The sequence below is a fragment of the Chiloscyllium punctatum genome, chromosome 15 (assembly GCF_047496795.1).
Source record: "Chiloscyllium punctatum isolate Juve2018m chromosome 15, sChiPun1.3, whole genome shotgun sequence".
Lineage (NCBI taxonomy): Eukaryota > Metazoa > Chordata > Chondrichthyes > Orectolobiformes > Hemiscylliidae > Chiloscyllium > Chiloscyllium punctatum.
The window spans coordinates 69,644,832-69,668,301 of record NC_092753.1 but is presented as its reverse complement, the minus strand read 5'-3'; the positions used below and the strand labels follow the sequence as shown (position 1 = coordinate 69,668,301).

At 40.8% G+C, this 23,470-nt stretch overlaps 1 protein-coding gene across 1 annotated transcript in view; it reads left to right on the top strand.

Annotated features, from left to right (window-relative positions):
• Positions 1 to 23,216, top strand: part of LOC140486362 (NXPE family member 3-like) — a 44,945-nt gene extending 21,729 nt beyond the window's left edge. The window contains exons 3-6 of the mRNA XM_072585396.1: positions 7,547 to 8,334; positions 10,639 to 10,712; positions 10,826 to 11,035; positions 22,638 to 23,216. Coding sequence (XP_072441497.1) covers positions 7,547 to 8,334; positions 10,639 to 10,712; positions 10,826 to 11,035; positions 22,638 to 23,191 — 1,626 coding nt within the window. The 3' untranslated portion in view covers positions 23,192 to 23,216. The remainder of the gene's footprint in view (positions 1 to 7,546; positions 8,335 to 10,638; positions 10,713 to 10,825; positions 11,036 to 22,637) is intronic.
• The last annotated feature ends 254 nt before the right edge of the window (positions 23,217 to 23,470 follow it).

Genomic DNA, 23,470 nt, shown 5'->3' with positions numbered 1-23,470 from the left:
AAGATATCTTTTCTCTTGAACTCAAATCCTTTTGTGATATTATTTGCCTTTCTAATTGCTTTTTGCATCTGAATGTTCGCTGAAAGTGACTAGTATATAAGGAAAACAAATTCACTTTGGACACATTGAGCCATCCGCAACAATGCAACAACAACCTGTATTCATATAGTGCCTTTCACAAAGCAAAGAACAGTACCCCAACAAATATGTCATAGAGTCCTAGAGATGTACAGCATGGAAACAGACCCTTCAGTCCAACCTGTCCATGCCGACCAGATATCCCAACGAATTTCTCTTAATTTTAAGAATGCCTTTTTAGTTTGTTTTCTACCAATGTGGTCAAATTCATAGATTTCCGTATTTCATCTACCTTGTTTTTCCCTCCATTCTCACAACTTGCCTATGTCCCCTTACACTTGCTATCTTCCAAGCTACAAGAACCATTCCATATTCAATAAGTTTGGAAGATGATCATGTACTTTAAGTTGCGACCAGTCTCTGTCACACTCTGGGGATGTATTAACTTGCAGACCCAATTTTTCAAAGACTACTTTATCTTGTTCTTTCTTTGTTCACATTGGTTCTGTGTTTTTAGTGTTTTGGGAGGAATTTGAGCTTCCTCTGTGAAGGTTACTATGTATTTGTTTAGGTTTTTCTACCAATTTCCTTTCTCCTCATTCTGTTGTATCTATATACAATTGACCTTTAACTGCCATTGCTAATTTCTTCCACTTAAGGTAACTCTGGAAGCTTTTGCTGTCTGTTTTTTATATGTCATGTTACTTTATTTCCCTATCTGCTTCTCTTTTTTTCAGTTTTTTTTGGTTCTCTTTGTAGAAATTCTTAAAATTCTCCCAATCCTCAAGCTCACTCCTTTCATTTGGCAACTTGACAAGACCATAAAAAGAGAAGTATGAACCAGGATAGGTTATTCAGCCCCTTGACCCTGTTTCACCATTCAATAGGATCATTCAACATTCCTGACGTCCACTTTCCTGTTATTCTCAAGTCTCAATCTCCCCTAGTGATCAAGAATCTATTTCAACCTTAAATGTACACAAGACTCTGCCCCCACAGCCTTACTGTGACAAGGTATTCCAAAGACACTCATCCCACATTATTCTCCATTTGCCCACTTATTTATGCTCTCAATTTCTCTCTCTAACATGTTTTTATTCCTAAACTTGCTTTTCTACCAATTTTTGTTTTATTGACAATTGTACATTTACTACTTTTTTTTTCTAGGTCATTAATGTACATGTTAAACAGTTGAGGTCCCAGCATTTATCCCTGCATAACTCCGTGTCACAGATCACCAGTCTGAAAAAGAACCCCATATCCCCACTTGCTATTTCCTGTCCATTAGCTAATTTTCTACTCATGCTCATATGCTACCTCTAGCACTGAGCTGTTACCATATGACTTAATGTTTGTGAGGTAGCTTGTTGAATGCTTTCTTGAAGTCCACATACCACACATCATCTGGTTCCTTTCTGTCTACTCTGGTTGATATTTGCTCAAATATCCAAGATTAGTCAGGCACAATTTCCCTTTCATGAAGCCATGTTGACTTTTTCTTTGATCTATTATGATCCTTACTTTTTCTTGTTAGCCACGGTAGTTCTTGTTGGGTTTTTCTACCTCAAAGAAAATGCATTTTTGTTCTGAAGCACGTGTTAATTCTTTAAACGTCAGCCATTGCCTGTCTCCTCTCATACACTCTAAGATAGATTCACTATTTACCACATCCAGTTTTCACCTCGTTTTTGTTATTTGTTTATTCAGCTTTAAGACCCTAGTTTCGGATTGAATTATATTTCTTTCAAATTTAACGTAAAGGCTGTTCTACAAGATTATTAATATCGCTTTCTCATTCCACAATACGGGATCTAAAATAGTCCAATCTCTAATTGGCTTCTCAATGCAACGTTTTAGAAAACATCTTAAGTTAAATTCCTGGAATTTAACTTTCACTCCAGTAATACTGGTTAGGTTTACAGAGTCTATATAGCCCCCATGATTACCATATTACCTTTTTAACAGGCATCTCTTAATTTCCTGTGTTATACATTGCCCTATGTTACCACTGGTGACACATAAACAACTTTTAGCAATGTTTGTTGCCTCTTGATGTTTCTTGGCTTTACCCAAACTGATTCTACATCCTGATCTTCCAATCTAAAATGATTTTTCACTAATGTACTGAACCTCCCCTTTATTAATAGTACCCTCACACCTCTTTCCCTTTTGTTTATTGTTCCTAAATGTAGAATGCCCTTAACATTTTAATGGATTTCAACCCTATTTGATACTGGTCTTTGTTCTGTTGTCTTGCAATATTGCTTCCTAATTTTCCTATCATTATCAGTTTGCTTCTCTTTTTATCTGACTTCCCTGGCAGGTTCCTATCCTACTGCCGAGTTAATTTAGGCCTTCCCCCAACATTAGTTGCCGTGAAGGTATTAGTTCTCAAGGTGTAACTTATCCTCCTCTTACAGGTCCCACCTGCCTCAGAACGAGCTCCAGTGCCTCAGAACCAGTTCCAGTACCTCAGAAACCTAGAGCAGTCTCTCCTGCATAATCACACCTGCTATGTGTTCATTTATTCAGTCCTGTTTGTGTGCTCACTAGCTTGTGGCATTTGATGTAATTCAGAAATTACTGTCTTTGAAGTCCTGCTTTATCAGTGTCTTACTCTAGTGATGGAGAGGGAGAAGTGTGCACTGCAGGGCAAGAGTTATAGCTGGGGCAGGGGAATTATGATGCAGTGAGGCATGACTTAGGATGTGGATTGGAAAAATAGGCTTCAAGGGAAGGACACAAATGATATGTGGAGCTTGTTCAAGGAGCAGCTATTGGGTGTCCTTGATATAATGTACCAGTCAGGCAGGGAGGAAAGGGTCTTGTGAGGGAGCCGTGGTTTAACAAGGAATTGGAATCCCTTGTAAAAGGGAAGAGGGCGGCCTATGTAAAGATGAGGCATGAAGGTTCAGTTGGGGTGATTGAGAGTTATAAGGTAGCCAGGAAGGATCTAAAGAGAGAGCTAAGAGCAGCGAGAAGGGGACATGAAAAGTCCTTGGTTGGTAGGATTAGGGAAAACCCAAAGGCTTTCTATAGGTATGTCAGGAATAAAAGGATGACTAGGGTAGGAATAGGTCCAGTCAAGGATAGTAGTGGGAAGTTGTGCGTGGAGGCAGAGGAGATTGGAGAGACACTAAATCTATACTTTTCGTCAGTATTCACTCAGGAACAGGACATTTTTGCTGATGTGAATATTGAGTCACAAGTGATTAGAATGGATGGCTTTGAGGTATGTAGGGAAGAGGTCCGGGGAATACTGGAAAGGGTGAAAATAGATAAGTCCCCTGGGTCTGATGGCATTTATCCTAGGATCCTCTGGGAAGCTAGGGAGGAGATAGCGGAGCCATTGGCATTGATTTTTATGTCGTCGTTGTCTACAGGGGTAGTGCCAGAAGACTGGAGGATAGCGAATATGGTCCCCTTGCTCAAGAAGGGGAGTAGGGACAGCCCTAGTATCTATAGGCCAGTGAGTCTCACTTCTGTTGTGGGCAAAGTCTTAGAGAGAACTGTAAGGGATAGGATTTATGAACATCTGGATAGGAATAATGTGATCAAGGATAGTCAGCATGGTTTTGTGAAGGGCAGGTCGTGCCTCACAAACCTTATTGAGTTCTTTGAGAAGGTGACCAAGGAAGTGGACTAGGGTAAAGCAGTAGATGTGGTGTATATGGATTTTAGCAAGGCATTCAATAAGGTACCCCATGGTAGGCTACTGCAAAAATTAGAGGTATGGCATTGAGGGTGCATTAGGGGTTTGGATTAGGAATTGGCTGGCTGGAAGGAGACAGGGTAGTAGTTGATGGTAAAAGTTCATCTTGGAGTGCAGTTACTAGCGGTGTTCCACAAGGATCTGTTTTGGGACCATTGTTGTTTGTCATTTTTATAAATAACCTGGAGGAGGGGCTTGAAGACTGGGTGAGCAAGTTTGCAGATGATACGAAAGTCAGTGGAGTGGTGGACAGCGAAGAAGGATGTGGCAGGTTACAGCGGGATATAGATAAGTTGCAGAGCTGGGCAGAAAGGTGGCAAATGGAGTTCAATGTAGCTAAGTGTGAAGTCATTCACTTTGGTAGGAGTAACAAGAAGATGGATTACTGGGCTAATGGTAGACTACTTGGTAGTGTGGATGAGCAGAAGGATCTTGGTGTCCATGTGCACAGATCTTTGAAAGTTGCCACCCAGGTAAATAGTGCTGTGAAGAAGGCATATGGTGTACTGGGCTTTATTGGTAGAGGAATTGAGTTCCGGAGTCCTGAGGTCATGTTGCAGTTGTATAAGACACTGGTGCAGCTTATCTGGAGTATTGTGTTCAGTTTTGGTTGCCATACTATAGGAAGGATGTGGAGGCACTGGAACGGGTGCAGAGGAGGTTTACCAGGATGTTGCCTGGTATGGTAGGAAGATCGTATGAGGAAAGGCTGAGGCACTTGGGGCTGTTCTCATTGGAGAAAAGAAGGTTTAGGGGAGATTTGATAGAGGTGTACAAGATGATTAGGGGTTTAGATAGGGTTGACAGTGAGAACCTTTTTCCGTGTATGGAGTCAGCTGTTACTAGGGGACACAGCTTTGAATTAAGGGGAGGTTGGTATAGGACAGATGTTAGGGGTAGATTCTTTACTCAACGGGTTGAGAGTTCATGGAATGCCCCACTAGGATCAGTGGTGGACTCTCCCTCTTTATGGGCATTCAAGCGGGCATTAGATAAGCATATGGAGGTTATTGGGCTAGTGTAGGTTAGGTAGGCTTCGGTCGGCGCAACATCAAGGGCCGAAGGGCCTGTACTGCGCTGTATTTTTCTATGTTCTATGTACTGAAGTCACAAGTTCTACTCCGTTGGAAAGAATGGAAAAGGTCCTCAATGTGCACCGTGACTTCTGGAAGGTTGCCCCCTCTCAAAAAAAAAGTTCTGCAGTCTCACAGTGATGTTCTTGATGCTGGCATCAGGGAAGCAACATACCATTCTTGATCACCTCTACGACTGCAAAAATTGCTGTCAGTTCTCCTAGTTACTGAATCTCTCACCGCTATTCCCTTCCATTCTTTCTTCCTTCCTATCTGTGCAACTAGGTCACACATTGCACTGTGGATTAGATTTGGCTGTACTTCTGCAAGGAGCTCCATTGGCTAGATGATTGGTACATAGTTCAAAATAATGTCACTTTGAACTGAGGTTGACTTGGGATCTACCTTGCCTCACTCCTGAGAGCAGAAAGCAGTGGCAAACCAACACTGTCAAAAAGAAAACTCAGTGAACGCTGCTTAGGATGAAAATCAGCAGACAGTCAGCCAAGGAATAACCCTCCAATATAGTAAAACAGAGCAGTGGCGAGTGAACCGGGTGTACATGTTGTTCTGCTATACTGTGTGTTTTGTTAATGCAAAATTGATTGACGAATTGGGGACACTGTATCTAAATTGTGAGTTTTTAAAGCATGTATTGGTTATAACATGATTCCAGCCTCATTAGTTTAAATGGTGCTGCTATTATGCAATTTTCTTAGAATGCGGGATTGCATGAGAATGGAACTACTGCATTATAACAGAACAGACTCTACTGGGGGCTTCAGCACTTACCTTGCCTCCTTAAATTGACTGGTCACCTATTTCACCTCTGCCTGCATTCTCTTAAACTGCAGGGTGACTGCTTTCCTAAATGTGCTATCTATATATCTCTCAACCTCCCTGAGAGTGCATCAGTGATTCAAACTGTTTTCCGAGCTCCAGTTTTTGTGACTAGTAACACTTCCTATATGTATGGTTGTCTAAGTCATGAGGGAGTGCAAATGGTTACCTGTGCAATTGGTTGCCAGTTCTGGGCAGCTGAGTTGCCCTGCCGTGTGTTAACGTTAATTTGCAGACGATTTATTGTAAACTGGAGATTAGAAGGTAGAATTACACACTGGTTGGTTCCTTCTGCTGAGCCAATGTCATATTATTTTAATTCTGATGTTACATTTTCCAACTCTGCCTGTGTTCTGCTCCCTACGGCTGCGTTTTGTCCTCTGTTTAGCTCTTGCTCTTTTTGTCACTTTCCAAGTTAAAATGTAGCTGCTTAAGTGTACTTTCCCTTCCATTTTTGTATCTTTTCAGCAATTTAAAGAACTCACCTCCCCACCTAACAATAGTGTACTAACTTATTTCAACTCAGCTCCTAACAGTAATTACTCAGAAACTGGTCAACATTGTTTTTCTGTAATGGGACTGCTTTTTAAATAAAACTTTTTTTTCTTGACACTCTGTCAACTTACTGAAGCAAGTGCTTCATGTCCTGAGCACAGTTTACGCAAATCCTGCTCTATAAATGCAAAGAAGATTCCACTCCTTTTCATTGTTCTCTGGCCCTTGGCTCATTATGTGCTGATGTTTCGTCCTAAACTGTTTTCCATAAGACATGGAACAGGGATTGGCCATTCGGGCCCCCCACCATGTTCTGCCACTTAATTAAATCATTGGTTGTGCCCTCAAATCTGCATTACTGCCTACCCCTGCTAATCTTTCACTCCTTCAATTAATAAGAATCTATTTACCTCTGACTTAAGTATTCAAAGATTCTGCTTTCACCACCTTTTCTGAGGAAAAGAGTTCCAAAGACTCCTGATACCCTCAGATTTTTAAACCATTATCTCCATTCTAAAGGGCCAGTCCTTATTTCTTAAACATGACCCCTTGTTCATGATTCTTCTGTAAGAGTAGACATCCTGTCCATAATCTATCCCATCGTGATCCCTCAGGAGCTTGTTTGTTTTCATTTTGTGGTTTTGCTTTTGCCAGTAGTGGTGCCATTCCCTCAGGAGCAGGGCAAGGAGGCAGATCGTAAGTCTACTCCAGCTGGAATGGGAATTAAAGCTGTGCTGTTGGACATTATTCTAAACTGGGCAGCAGTCACCTAGCTCTCAGAGCTAACAGACCTATGCCAAGTAGGTAACCTGGCAGTTTTCAATGCAGAGGCTGCTGTTGGACAGTAAAAGCTGACCGCTCTGTTAGCTCAGATGGGGCTGCATCTCTTGACCTTAAAAAAATAAAATCCTGTTGTGAGGTAGCTGGTGCATTCTCAGCAGCTTTTTGGGTGGCAGTGCAGGAAGCCTGGAAAGCCTCTGAATAAAAGCCAAAAATACTGCAGATGCTGGGCATTTGAAACACACCCAGAAAATGCTGGAGAACCTAAGCACATTTGGCAGCATTTGTGGAGGGAGAAACTGAGTTAAGATTTCAAGCTCAATATGACTCTTCAAAATGAGAACATTTCTACCAGACTGGAAAAGTTAGCTGCATTTCTCTTTCCACAGATGCTACCAAACCCATGTGTGTTATCCAAAAAAGCCCTGCCTATAGTGTAGAAATCTTGAAGTCTGTTATCTGAGCTACACATCTGTGCTTTATTTGTTGAAAGTATGTTTGGAGATAAAATGTGTGTGTTGACCATGTCAAAGATAATAATTGTACTTTTTTTTTCCTTTTTTCATAGTATGATAAATATTCAATTTCTGGCTCTGATTCTAAATGGAGGAGTTATCCAACTCCAAAATTTTATTCTGCTATGAGGCAGAAAACCGAGCCAAGGAATCTCCATTGGACAGACAGGTTATTGCAATGTGGCTACCAGAATCATAGCTTCACCTCTGAAGAAAGGTCAGAGGGAACGTTCCTTATGAAAATGATCGAATGGCCTACACCCCCGAACTCTGCTGTGCCCTTTCAGAAAAGCAGTGACCCATCACGTGTTCGCTTTGTAATTTTAAATTCAGCGAAAACTTTCTATGTGGGAGATCAGTTACAAGTGATGCTGCAGATGAGTGATTTTGACGGTCACCCAAAGCGATATGGGGGTGACTATCTCCAAGCTCGGATCCACACCCCAGCTTTAAAAGCTGGTTCAGCAGGAACAGTTGTAGACAATGAAAATGGGATTTACTATATCAATTTTAATTTATCTTGGTCGGGGAAAGTTGAAGTCTCTGTTTTACTGGTTCATCCCAGTGAAGGGATCCAAACACTTAAAAGACTACGTCAGGAGCGGCCAGAAAGAGTGTATTTTAAAAGTACCTTCAAATATCGGGGTAATTCAGAGACCACTGTCTGTAATCTTTATTTGCCTCCATCTAAGCCACTCTGTAACTTTACTGATCCCAGGACTGGGGAACCCTGGTTCTGTTACAAACCAAAGAAGCTTCCCTGCTCTGCTCGTATTAACCATTTTAAAGGAGGTTATGAGAAAAATCTCTTAATTGGAGAAGAGGACCATTATTTCCAAAGGTAATTGAATTAATGTTATTATTATTTATAGTTTTCTTTTTTTTAAAAAGAAACCTCATTCTCAATCCGATCATTAGAAAAACACAAGGTATAGAACCAAACTTCCCAACTTTGGGATGTCAGTTAAAAGCAGGACAGTATTTAATGGCAACAAAACTTGAGTTTATATAGTGAATTTAACATAGCAAAACGTACTCCACAGGAGTTTTATATAACAAAATATAGCTAAACCATATACAAAATATTGGCTAGTTAATCAAAAGCTTAGTTGAAGTGTAAGGTCTTAAGGAGCCTCTTAAAGGAGATGGAAAGTGCAAGATAAGTGTCGGAAGGGAATTCCAGAACTTGGGGCATAGGCTACTGAAGATCCAGTTGCCAGTAGTCAAGCAATTTTTAAAATGGAAAAGTTGCAATGGGCAGAATTGGACACAGGTAGATATCTGAAACATAGAAGGCTGAAGGGTGCTACAGAAATAAGGAGGGGCAAATCTTTGGAAATTGACATTAGAATTTTGAAGTTTGTTTTTGGTGTATTCAGACAATTCACATACTACAATGAAGGAAGGAAAATTAAACAACAATTAATATAACACTCTCTTTTAAGCCTCTGGGGGTTTTGCAGTTGCTGAATTGGCAGAGCCAAAGTGCTGATGGAAATCAGTGAGAAAGAAGAATGTATTAAACATTAAGAAAATAATGTGGAATATTCAAAATATACCACATCTCTCATGCAAACCCTGGATAGTTCTAAAATATAAATAATTGTATAATTTTTGTGTTGAGGTGATGCTAAATTTATAATGCATCAATTACAAAGTGTCAGTTGTCTTCAATTAATAATTTTCCTTACCATGTTAAACAGGGAAGATGATTGGTCGATCACACTAAGAAAGTGGAATATTTTAGGTTCTATCGAGATGCTGACAAATGCAGTTTATTATCCATTGCGCAAGTTTTAGGAAAGAACAAAAGAAATTCACTGTACACCACATCTGATTCTGTTCCCTTCAGATAAACCAGTCCTTGCAAACAGAATCATTTGATAATGATCAGATAGATGGAAAGTGTTGTGTGGTTGAGAGTTTTGGTAGGATTAAGGACACCTGAGGTGTATTGTGTGGCACTTGAAAGGAAATACCAATGGCATTGTAGATTTTGAATGGATTTTGAAATGTTAATAGTTGCTGTATAGTAGAGTAATGATGCACTGAAGTACTGGATGCTTTCAAATTTGTCTTGGCTTTGACTCATGGTCCTCATTATCTGCAGGTTCACTACTGGCAGAACCATGTGAGGAAGGTTCCAGATCTGATCTTTTTTTATTATTCCCTTGACAAATCCTGATGGATCACTCAGTACTTCTAGGTCCTTTGTGATAGGTAATGAACTCTCATTATAGCAGTATCTGGAGTTTTGTCATTCTTTAGGAGGACAGTGCTCCAGTTCCCTATGGATAATGCGGTTTAGGTGTATTGTTGGGTGAAATACAGAATACCAGGCAGAACAAAAATCAATATACCATGAATAATCTTGCATAGGAGTAGGGATTGCTCAAAAAGGCCTTGCAGATCTCTCACACTAACAACCTACACAGAGCTCTCAAGTTTAATTTCAGCTGAAAACCAGGTATTTAATGCTGCAGTCATGAATGGAAATCAAGCAGGTAAAAGCATCAAGAAGAGCTATATCCAAAAGATTAGTGCCTTTTATTTTACTGATTGTGTGCCTGGAGGTGCAGGAATATTTTTCCAGTTGCCCAAAAAACTAACCACCTCCTTTTTCTCCCTAGGATTATTTGATCCAATTATTTCTATGTCCAAGTTATGCCCCCCCCGGCTAATTTCATTCCTGGCCCCGTCCCTGTGAGTTCTACTTTTCTCCCTAATTACTCGTTCTCTTTCTCCACCCTGATCTTGTGATCCGTCGTTTGCAATATCTCCGGCCCCATCCGCTGTCGGATTTTTGTTTTTTGCTACGGTTTTGTGCTATTGGTTTTCCCACAAAGCAGGGCAGTTTCCTGTTAAACTGGCTGGCCGTTGAGCAATAAATCTTCCTGCTATTAATGTCTAGAGAAACCTGCTTTGAGGTGCATTATCCAAAACTTCTCCCTCCCCTCTGGTCTATAATGATAGCTAACTGTAAAATCTATGAATTTAAATTCAAGTTAAAGGTTTATATATTTAACTGTCTCTTGATGTGTAGGTTTAGGCTTTTACTTTAAAAAATAAATTTGGGTTGCCTCCTGTACATGTCGGTCTTTATCCTGATGCACTGGCTTAATGTGGTACATCTTTGCATTTTCAGTGCAATAAACATAAAGAGGCCTATATTACCCAGTTCCGCAGGTTATATAATGGTGGAGCCTTCACCTCATGCAGGTAAAATATTGTTAAATTTAAAGATTTGCCATAATTGAAACTTTTGAAAATGTATTGATTGCTGAATGTGTCATGTATTGTGATTTCTGTCTTTATTTTCTCTTTATTTGCAGCTCCACCTCTTGGAGAATGTGTCCAGGGACAGCCCATGGTCTCACCATCTGGTTTTTATTATCAGGACCAGTGGATGTCAACAACCTGCAATATTCACCACTTTGACACTCCTGCAAAAATTACAGGCTGTCTTCATGGAAAAAGTGTCTTTCTGTTTGGAGATTCCACTGTTCGTCAGTGGTTTGAATATTTGACTGAATTCATTCCAGGTTGGATTTCTTAATCTCAGCCTGCTTGTCTTTTGTTGTCTGCCTGTTTAATCTAGTTAGTTACTTGTATTTATCTACTGACCTTTCCAGTTGCCCAAAAAACTAACCACCTCCTTTTTCTCCCTAGGATTATTTGATCCAATTATTTCTATGTCCAAGTTATGCCCCCCCCGGCTAATTTCATTCCTGGCCCCGTCCCTGTGAGTTCTACTTTTCTCCCTAATTACTCGTTCTCTTTCTCCACCCTGATCTTGTGATCCGTCGTTTGTAGGATGTTTCATGGATTAAATGTACATGACATTTATACATAATTGGCTAAAGCATATATCTAAATAAGGAAAGCAATTAGAAAATACCTCAAGATTTAGGAAAAATATCTAAAGTGATGCACCATCCAATAAAAATGCAGGTGAACTGATCAAAAAGATCAAAATCCTCTTGGGAAATTGTTTTGGTCTGCTGTTATACCTTTCTGATCCACTCAGTATGAAATGTTTAAAAATATGTATTGCAAACATAACATCTTCTATCTTTGAGTATTTTATTTGAGGTCAGAAGTCACATGACTCCAGGTTATAGTTCAACAGATTTATTTGAGATCACAAGCTTTCAGAGCACTGCTGCTTTGTCAGGGTGAATGAAGAGAAGCGCATAGGCAGAGAGATCAAAGGGTCGTACAATGGTGCCTGTGCGCTTCCTGTCCCTCCACTCCACCTGGTGAAGAATCAGTGCTCTGAAAGCTTGTGATTTCAAACAAATCTGGACTATAACCTGGTGTCATGTGACTTCTGACCTTGTCCACACCAGTCTAACACCAGCACCTCCCCAGCAATTTTATTTGAAGATGTTCTCTGCACGTAAGTTCTGATTGATTTCTTTGTCCTTTGATCAAAGGGCATGGCCATTTCCCTGTTGCAATGATCCATCTATGACCCTTTCTTTATTGCCTCAGGATTTCAAGGATTTCCCTGGTGGTAGGAGCTGGGAAAGTGCTTGCAATAACACTTACCCAAACAAAGTATTTGTTAACAAAGCTAAGAATTTCCAGCACCACCCCACCCACCATTACTCACTCACCCAGAGAAATATTGACAGACTCAGTGAAGTTAAGGTCTGTGCTCAGGACCCTCATTAATCAGAAAGTTAGGGGAGTGAGGAGTGGTCACAGTGGCAAGGCAAAGAGAACAAGGTAACCTCTTAATCTTCAGTTTTGTCTCCCTGGAATATTTTGTTGGTTTTCATGCCTGTATTAGCAGTGAGAAGACCTGGATTGTGCATCATGATTGAGGTTGGACATCTGAGCAGTGGACCAGAATGGGGAAACCATGTACTGGCTTGGGGCACCAAATACCAGCTGTCTGGGTCGGGGCTCCATACATTGAGGCTATTGTTTCTGTTCATCTCGAATGAAGATAGGAAATATCTTTCTGACACTCCTCCAGTATCATCTGTTAGTTAAAGGTGAATGCTATAGACTGAGTGTGCATATTTCCAAACATCCTTCAGTACAAACCAGTACAAGTGGAAAAGTGTACATTTTCAATTTGAAGGTCAAGCTGAGGTCCTCTGAGATTATCTTAATTCTGTGCATTTTAACTATATCAGCTTGTATTGGCAGTGTTTCAGAATGAGTGTCATACTGTTATCAGTCAGTCACAGACACTGAAACTGGGCTTTATAATGTTGTTTGTGTCACTACTTTGGAAGACCCAAGGTCTCAAAGTGACAGTGTGCTTTGCTTCTGAATAGTTCCTTCACAACACATGTCATGCCTTGCTAAAAGGGTGGTAGTAAGGATGTAATGAGTATGTTTTGTGGAAGGTTATACCAGTTTTGGATTTACATGACAGCACTGTGGGCCTGAGCTTCAGTTGCAGCATTGAAACATTGGGTACTTTAGCTTGTGATTGATCTTGAAACTGAGACAACAGTCACCAGACATTACATCATGCTGGATCCTGCAAAAGGTGTCATGACGCTGCCCCCCTCTCTCATGCTGCAAATAATCAGCTCCACGTTCAATATAATGTCTCTGCCAGGTTGGAGCCAGACCCCTCATGCAATGTTAAAATTGGCAAATGTTTTTCAATGTAGATAATTTTTTTATTTCAAACATGGGTAAAACAAAGGTACTTTGTATTGGGTGAAAGGCTTAACTCAGTGGACATCTGAAGAGGTTTAATACCAGAGGGTAGGAAGGCATGTTTTAAGTATCTAAAACACTGACTTAAAGAATCAAAGCTTGGAGTATTCTGGGAATCATTCCTGAAAAAGAACATATTGGCCATTTAAAGTCCATGGTGTGTTCTTCTGTGGAATGATTTGTTTTTCTAAAATCTATGAAAGTCTTAGCATGTCTCAACATTGACTGTGATTATGAGGTACAGTTCGTCTTGTCGAGCTCAGTCAAGAACTCCAGTAGAAGGAGCAGACTTTGAATACAATCCACAATATGTTCTTCCTAAATTTCCCCCTCATGGGAAGTGACAACACTGTGTTTTCTTTGGTAGGGACTTAACCTGTGCTGGCATATCTACTTCATCCCATATTTGGATGAGATTTCAATATATGCCCGGATGTTCTGCACTTGCTGTCTGCCACTAAGCTTCTAGTGTTCTAACTTAATTTTTTTTTGTACTTTCCACCATCCTCAGCTATTATATTATTTTCCAGAAAACAGCTCAGTAAACTACTGAACTAGATCCATTCTTGACACACATTTGTCGTCATTTACTTTCAAATATTACACATTTTAATCATCCACTTTTTCCATGTAAAAATAGCAGTTTCAGTTTGAGTTCTGTGTTAGAGGCATAAGATACTTGCTGGTTAAGCTTACCACTTCCGTTCAAAATCACAGACCTTTCAGAATGAAATTGAGACTTTTCTTCATGCTAAGTAGGGATATAGTTTGAAACAAATAGCAATCAATTCTAGTCTAATTATGTTTGAAACTGCCTGGCAAATACTTTTCAATCTCAAAGATGTTAAGGGGTATGAAACAAAGGTGGATATATGAGGTTTAATCATAGACTAGCCATGATGAGAGTAGGGAGGACAGAGACAGGATTTCATGGTCGCAGGAATGTGCTGGTAGACAGCAAGCTGGTTTGAAGTGTGTCTACTTCAACGTCAGAAGTTTCTGAAATAAGGTAGGTGAGCTTGCAGCATGGATAGGTACTTGGGACTTTGATGTTGTGGCCATTTTGGAGACATGGATAGAACAGGGTCAGGAGTGGATGTTGCAGGTTCTAAGGTTTTGATCTTTTATTTAAGAACAGGCAAGGCTGTAAAAGAGGGGGAAGTGTGGCCTTATTAGTCAAGGTTATTTTAATAGTGGCTGAAAGAACTTTTGATGAGGACTCGTCTACTGAGGTAGTGTGGGGTGAGGTTAGAAACAGGAGAGGAGAGGTCACACTGCTTGGAGTTTTTTATAGGCCTTGGCAGAGTTCCAGGGAGGTGGAAGAGCGGATTGGCAAAATTATTCTGGACAGGAGTGAAAGGAACAGGGTGGTCATTATGGGGAACTTTAACTTCCCCAACATTGATTTGGAAATGTTATAGCTCTAGTATGTTGGATGGACCAGTTTTTGTCCAATGTGTACAGGAGGGTTCCCTGACACAGTATGTCGAAGGGCTGACAAGAGGGAAGGCCACAACTGGATCTGGTACTTGGATAGTGAACCAGGCCAGGTGTTTGATTTAGTTGTAGGTGAGCACTTTGGAGTGAGTGACCATAATTCAGTTACGTTGAGTTTAGTAATGGAAAGGGTAGGTACATGCCACAGGTCAAGAGTTATTGATGGGGCAAGGACAAATATAATATGATTAGGCAAAAATTAGGACACATAGAATGGGGTAGCAAAATGCAGGGGATGCAGACAATGGAAATGTGGGAGCTGGTTTAAGGAACAGATATTGCGTGTCCTTGATAGGTATGTCCCTGTCAGGTAGGAAGTGATCAGGTAAGGTATCCATGGTTTACTACAGAAATTGCATCTCTTGTTAAGCAGAAGAAGGAAGCTTATGTGTTGTTGAGGCAAGATGGTTCAGATGAGGCGATGGATCGTTACAGATCAGCTAGGAAGGATTTAAAGAGAGTGTTAAGAGGAGCAAAGAGAGGACACTAGTAGTCTTTAGCAAATAGAATAAAGGAGAATAATAGGGCCAGTCAAAGACAGAAGTGGGAAGTTGAGTATGGACCCTGTGGAGATCTGAGAGGTGCTAAACGAACATTTCTCATCGGCTTTCACTCCGGAAAAGGAGAATATTGTAGAGGAGAAGAATGATGTACGAGATATTAGACTAGAAAGGATCGAGGGTAGTTACGAACAAGTGTTATCAATTCTAGAAGGAATGAAAGTAGACAACTCCCCTGGGCTGAATGGGATTTGTCCGAGAATTCTCTGGGAAGCTAGGGAGGGAATAGCAGAGCCTTTGGCTTTGATATTTGAGTCATCATTGTCTATAGGTTTAGGTACCAGAGGACTGGAAGGTTGCAAATGTTGTGCCCTTTTTCAAGAAAGGCAGTAGAGATGACCCAGGTAATTTTAGATCACTGAGCCTTACTTCTGTTGTAGGAAAGGATTATAAGAAATAAGATTTATGATCTTCTAGCAAGCAACAACTTGATTTCAAATAGTCAACATGGTTTCGTCAAAGACAGGTCGTGTCTCACAAACCTCATTGAGTTTTTTGAGAAGGTGACCAAGCATGTAGATGAAGGTAGGGCAGTTGACATGGCATACATGGACTTCAGTAAAGCTTTTGGTAAGGTTCTACAGGGTAGGCTGATGGAGAAAATGTAGAGGCATGGGATTGAGGGTGATTCAGCAGTTTGGATTAGAAACTGGCTTTCTGAAAAAAGGCAGTGTGTGGTGGTTGATGGAGAATATTCAGCCTGGATTCCGGTTACTAGTGGTTTGCCACAACGGTTTTGGGACTATTGCTGTTTGTCATTTTTATAAATGACTTAGACGCAGGCATAGGTGGATGCATTTGTAAATTTGCAGATGACATTAAAGTCAGTGGAGTCGTGGACAGTTTGGAAGAATGTTACAGGTTTCAGGGGGACTTGGATAAACTGTGGAATTGGGCTGAGAGGTGGCAAATGGAGTTCAATGCAGCTAAATATGAGGTTATGCACTTTGGGAGGTATAACAGGAAGGCAAAGTACTGGGTCAATGGAAAGATTCTTGCTAGTGTGGATGTCCAGAAGGATCTCTGAATCCGTGTACATAGATCCCTGAAAATTGCCACCGAGGTTGATAGTGCTGTTAAGAAGGCAATACAGTGTGTTAGGTTTCATTGGTAGAGGGATTGAGTTCTGCAATATCATGCTGCAACTATTCAAAACTCTAGTGCGGCCACACTTGGAATATTGTGTACAGTTCTGGTCACCATATTTCTGGAAGGATGTGGAAGCATTGGAAAAGGTGCAGAGGAAACTTACCAGGATGTTGCCTGGTCTGGAGGGAAGGTCTTATGAGGAAAGACTGAGACTTGGGTCTGTTCTCATTGGAAAGGAGGAGGCTGAGGGGATTTGATAGACACACAAGATGACCAGAGGGTTTGAGAGGGTAGATAGTGTAAGTCTTTTTCCTAGGATGATGACGTCAGCTTGTACGAGGGGGTACACGTACAAATTGAGGGGTGATAGATTTCTGACTGATGTCAGAGGCAGGTTCTTTACTCAGTGGTAAGGGTGTGGAATGCCCTACCTGCCAATGTAATGAACTCAGCCACATTAGGGAGCTTTAAACAATTCTTGGATAAGTACATGGATGATGATGGGATAGTGTAGGGGGACGAGCTGAGAATAGTTTACAGGTCAGCGCAACATTGAAGGCCGAAGGGCCTGTTCTGCACTGTATTGTTCTATGTTCTATGATCTGTCAAATAAAAAGAGAATACTGTGGATGCTGGAAATCTTAAACACCTAAAAATGCTGGAGAAACTCAGTTGGTCTGGCAACATTTGTGGAGAGAGAAACAGAGTTAAAGTTTTTTGAGTCTAGAACATATTGGCCTCACACCCTGGTGAGCTAGCAGATGAGGTAATTTTTACTCTGTGGTTTGACTGCAGTCTGCTGACCCTTATTAATTCACCATGTGCCTTTCTTGATTCTATGCTAGCATCTAGAATGCCAATATTTACACTCGTTACTGCAAGTGCTGAATCAAATAATGATGCTTCTTCATCAACAGTGCACTGTTAACTTCTGTCATTGAGCAGACAGTTTCTAGAGGTGAAGAGAAAAAAGATTGGAGACAAATGTAGGTCCCATAGATAGGAATTTATAATGGAGAATAAAATAGTACTTTGGTTCTGTGTTCATAAAGGATCATCAAAAGTAACATCAGAAATGTTGGAGAAAGCAGGGTTTAGTGTGAGGGAGAAATTGAAGTAAATCAGTATATATAGGGAAATGATTTTGGAGTAATTGAAGACCGATAAATCCCCAAGGCCTGACAACAACTGCACTGATGGGCATTTTCCATTTTCTGTAGACTCTGGAACAGTTCCTACAGATTTGGGGGGGGGGGCGTTACATCAGTTACCCTCTAATTTAAGAAAGGAGGCAGAGAGAAATCTGGGTATTGTAGACCAATCAGCTTAATACCATTAAAAAAGATTTAATTGTTGAGCCTATGGAAAGCTGTGACATGATCCAAAAGAGTCAGCATGAAAAGGAGGCATTTTTGACCAATCTTTCAGGATTTTTTTGAGGATAAACCTTTAGAGTTCATGAAGTGCAGCCAGATGATGTGTTTTATTTAGACTTTCAGAAGGTTTTTGTCAAGAGATTAGCATGTAAAATGAAAACACATATTAGATTAGGGATAGTCGATTGAGATAGATAGCAACTGGACGGCAGCAGGAAACAAACAGTAGGAATAAGTGGGACTTTTTCCAATGACCGACAGTGGGGTACTGCAGGGATCAGTGCTAGGATCCAATTGCTCACAGATGAGGGAACTAAATGCAATATCGCCAAGATGGCAATGACCCAAAGCTGATTAGGAAGGTGAGTTTTGAGGAGGATGCGGAGATGCTTCACTTTGATTTGGACAAGCTGAAGGAATGGGCAAATGTGTGGTAGATGCAGTATATTATGAATAAATGTGAGGTTATCCACTTTGGGAGAAAAAACATGAAGGCATGTTATCTGAATGGCCATAATTTGGGGGGGCGCAGGGGATGTGCAATGTGACCTGGCTGTCATAAGAGCAAAGGAATTGGGTGTCCTCCTGTACTAGTTGCTGAGGGTAAGTATGCAGGTGCAGTAGGCAGTAAAATTGCAATTGATAGTGGTCTTCATAGTGCAATGATTTGAGTAGAGGGGCATGGAAGTCATGTTGTAATTATACAGTATGTTGATGAGACGGTGTTTACTACAGAGAAAGACATGAAGACCTGGGAAAGTTAGTGGTGATATCTTGGGGACAGCCCATATCACACTAGAGCAGGTGTTGATGTATTAGAATGTATGAAGGTGGATCAATCTCCTGGTCCTGACCAGATATATGCAAGAACGCTGCAAGAGATGAGAGAAAAAATTGTGGCGGACCTGGCTGATTTTTTTGCATCATTGCTAGCCATGGATGAGTTCCTGGAAGACTGGAGGGTAGCGAATGTTCTGCCATTATTCAAGAAGGCTGCAAAGAAAACACTGGGAATTATGGACCAGTAATCTTAGAATCTTCTCAAGTAACTTACTCACCACAGATCTTGAAGGATAAGATATAAATGCATTTGGTAAAACAAAGTTTGGTTAGGAGTAGTCAGCATGAATTTGAGAGTGGGAGATCATGCCTCACAAATTTGTCCGAGTTCTTTGAAGTGACCAGGAGGTTGACAAGGTAAGGGCAGTAGATGGAGTCAATATGGATTTCAGTAAGGGCTTTGATAAAGTTCCACATGGTAGGCTGCTCTGGAAGGTTAGGTCGCATGGAATCCAGGATGAGCTGACAAATTGGATACACAATTGGCTTGATTGTAGGAAGCAAAGGGTAATAGTGGAAGGATGCTTGTTGGACTGGAGGCCTATGGCTAGTGCAGTGTGTCAGGGGTCAGTACTGGGTCCATTGTTGCTTGTTATCTAGATCAATGATTTGGATGAGAATGGACAAGGCATGATTAGTAAGTTTGCTGATGACATTAAAATGTCCGTGAGGGAGTTTATTAGCAGGACCTTGATCAGCTGGGGAAGTGGGTCAAGAAATGGCAAATGAAGTTTAATCTAGATAAGTGAAAGGTTTTGTCTGTTGGAAAGTCAAATCAAGGTAGGAGTTTCATGGTGAATGGTAGGACCTTAAGTTGTGTAGTAGAACAGAGGAATTGAACCTGAGATCCTGGTGCTGAGAAGCAGCAGTGCTAACCAGTGAGCCACCGTGCGGTCTCTGATATTCACTGGAGTTTAGAACAATGAGGTGTATCTCCTAGAAATCTTTTAAAATTTTAACTAGACTATACAGGATAGATGCAGGAAAGGTGTTGTGTTGGAATCGAGAACCAGAGGTCACAGTCTGAGACTGTGGGTAGACCATTTAGGATGGAGATGAAATATTTCTTCATCTGGGGAATGGTGAGCCTGTGGAATTCCCTACCACAGGAAGCAGTTGAGGCTAAAGTGTCATGTGATTTCGAGAAGGAGTTGAATGTAGCACTTGGAGCCAAAGGGATCAAAGAACATGGGGAAAGGTGAGAAGAGGTTACTGAGATGGATGATCAGCCACCGTCAGAATGAATGGTGGAGCTGATTGGCCTACTCCTGGTCTATTCTCTGGGTTTCTGTTCTTTAATATCTGAAAGCCAACAATTGGGGCAGAGGAATTGGGGTGAGATTAGATGGAAAGCAAGATCTCCATAATCCTACTATCTGCATCTTGCATTTCATGCCAAGTAGCAGTGCAAGGGTTATTGGGAAGTGGGAATGGGCACAAGGCAGTATCATCCTGACATCTCCCAGTGTTCTCTGTGATGCTATTTATGCCAGAGTATGGTTGGAGCCTGCCCCACAATGTGAAGCACCATCTCTCCTGCAGGCTTTAGGGATTGCTGCTTTAGTTCTGTTTTGCTGTATATGTTCTTATGCTGTGGCATCGAGGTTAAATCAACAATGATTATCTAGCATTGCGTGTAGGCTAATGCATTTGAGATTGAAGAATAACTGGAGATGTGGAGACTCTGACAAGTGACTGAGAGAGATTGGCATCTTTGGCAGGTGGGTCTCATATGTGAATGTTCAACCTGCATCCTAACTGTTATGGATTCCTTAAGGGTGTGTGGTGCACTGAACAGACAGTGGTATGATCAATCTAGTTATTCAGTTAAAAATGTTTCTGACCATTTCTGACCGTTTCATTCATGGTTACACTTCTGACGATTCTACAGCTCAGTATCCCAGAGTTTGCCACCTCACTGCTTCTTCGCCATGTTTCTAGGTTCCAGACCTAGCTTCAACCTCCCTTCTTTCCAATAACAGACCTGAGCTTCTGTTTTTACCTGTAAATCTTTTGTAGTGGGTCCCCATGTCTGAAGCAATTGTAGTGATTGTTCTGATTCATCTCGATAGGGCCAGAAGTTTGTTCTGTCCCTAAGTGAAAACCGTGAATCCTCAGTCTCATTCTGTGCAATGTCTCTCCTCCCAGCTCAAGCTTCTAATTTCCCTCAATGAGATGAGTTGCTGTAGCTCTTGGGATACTATTTCCCTTCCCCATCCAGTATTGTCCTCTCCCTGATTGGACCAGGCATCAACATCTGATCCATTTGATGTTGTCAGCCATTTTGTTGTACTGCCTGGGGTTTTAAAATGATTCAGCATGTTCATTTCTTTCATAAATATCGCATTATCCAAGATGAAAGGAAAGGAAAGCAGGAAGATGATTGTTTAGAAGATGGATTGAAATAGAAATAACAAAAAAGTGTAAGAAGTGGAATACAAAACAAAATAGTAGGAGCAGCAAGGCAAATAGATGAACAAACAGGGACTAAAGGAATTAAGGTGTGGAGAAGAAATTTAGTGTTAGTTGCAGGAAAGGAGATAGTCTTTGTCCACTGTGATCAACTGATAGAAAATGTTTCAGATGACATCAGTAACATTGAATTTCTTAGTCGAGAGTGTGGTGCTGGGAAAGCACAGCCAGTCATGCAGCATCTGAGGAACAGGAGAATCAATGTTTTTGGTCATAAGCCCTTCATCAGGAATGAGGCAATTGAATTTCATAGTCCACTGTGCCTAACTAATACTAAGTAAGATAATTGCAGTCCTACAGGACGATAGGGTTGCTCTCTCATTACAGAGAGACACCTGGTGACCCTGAGGTTAAATCACCGCCATGCCTCAGGCAAAGGGAGAGATCGAGAAAGAGAGCCCTCATGGTCACCTCAGCCAGTGCAGGAATTGTTCTGAGAAGAGTCACTTAATCCAAAATGTTAACCATGATTTCTCTCTGCTGAGCTTATCCAGCAATTGCTGCTTTTCTCAGGGATAGAATCCATGCTTCTAGCATCTCTCTGTAGTACAAAGCAGCTAGGAGAAAGTGAGGACTGCAGATGCAGGAGATCAGAGCTGAAAAATGTATTGCTGGAAAAGCGCAGCAGGTCAGGCAGCATCCAAGAAGCAGGAGAATCGACGTTTTGGGAATAAGCCGTTCTTCAGGAATCATTCCTGCTGCACTTTTCCAGCAACACTTTTTTCAGTACAAAGCAGCTGTCCAGACAACTGAGCTAGCATTGGCAGTGCGTTGCGACTAGGACAGCAGTCGGGCTGGTCTAGTTTTGTGCATCAGTTTAAGATGAATAAACGTAGTCATAGAGATGTACAGCATGGAAACAGCCTCTTCAATCAAACTTGTCCATGCTAATCAGATATTCTACATTAACCTGGTCCCATTTGCTAGCATTTGGCCCATATCCCTCCAAGTCCTTCCTGTTCATAGACTCATCCAAATGCCTTTTAAATTTTGTAATGGTTCACGCCTCCAATACCTCCTCTGGCAGTTTATTCCATACATACACCACCCTCTGTGTGAAAATATAGGTCCCATTTAAATATTTCCCCTCTCACCTTAAACCTATGCCCTCTACTTTTGCACTCTCCTACACTGGGGAAAAGACAGAGTATTCACCCTATCCATGCTCCTCATAATATTATAAACTTCTCTCAGATCACCTCTCAGCCGCCGATGCTCCAGGAACTGTAGCCCCAGCTTATTTAGACTCTCCTAAAGTTCTGACCCTACAGACCTGGCAACATCCTTGTAAATCTTTCACAACATCTTTCCTGTAACATGTAAACCAGAGTTGAACATGGTATTCCAGACGTGACCTCACCAATGTCCTGTATGTAAAAGAAGAATAAGTGATTAACAGATTGAAGTAAACTAGTGGGATATTGGTGTATGATTATTTGTCAGCTGGTCTGTGCTTGTTGTAAGATATCACATTACAATTCTGTCTCTAATACATGGCATGAGCATGCTTAAATCTTGCTGCATTTGGGTGGTCTCTTTTGAAATTATATATCCTTCCTATTTTAGACCTATTAACATCGACAATATTGTGGCATTGCATTTTAAACAATTTTATTCTGTTTTAGGTCTCAAGATATTTGATCTTCACAATCCAAAAAACATAGGCCCTCACCTTGCTGTGGATTTGGAACACAATATCCTGGTAGAATATCATCCCCATGGCCCGCCAATCCGATTCAACACTGTTTCAAGCCAGGACCTACACTACATTGCAAATGAACTGGATGAAATTAAAGGAGGAAAGGGCACGGTCATAGCTATCACCTTATGGTCTCATTTTAGCACTTTTCCAGTGGAAGTTTACATCCGAAGACTACAGAATATCCGCAGGTCAATTTTGCAGTTACAAGGGAGGAGTCCAGATACAGTGGTTGTATTGAAGACTGCCAATGTGCAGGCCCTTCCAGGAGATGTCAGTCTGTATAACAGTGACTGGTACTCCTACCAGCTTGATATCCTGATGAGAAAGATGTTCACAGGCATCAATGTGGCATTTGTAGATGCCTGGGAGATGACAATAGCACATTACTTGCCACATAATTTACACCCTGAACGAATCATTGTAAAAAATGAAATAGATGTACTTCTTTCATATGTGTGTTCTTCTGGAAATAAATAAAGAAATAAATTATGTATTAAATTAATTCTAAACAGTAAAACAGTTACTGTGGGATTCAAAATCTGTGATATTAGAAAACTTAGATTTATATACTTGCCTTAAATTAATATGCATTTTCTAACATGGATGAGAACACATTTTTAAACAAATGATAATGTTAAAATTATTCATGTATGGGTGTATTCATTATGGTTGGAGCCAAATAGTATTTTACTTTTGCATTCAAAACTTCCATTTTTACTGAAGGAATGTAACTCAAGCAAACTCTTTGCTGTGTAA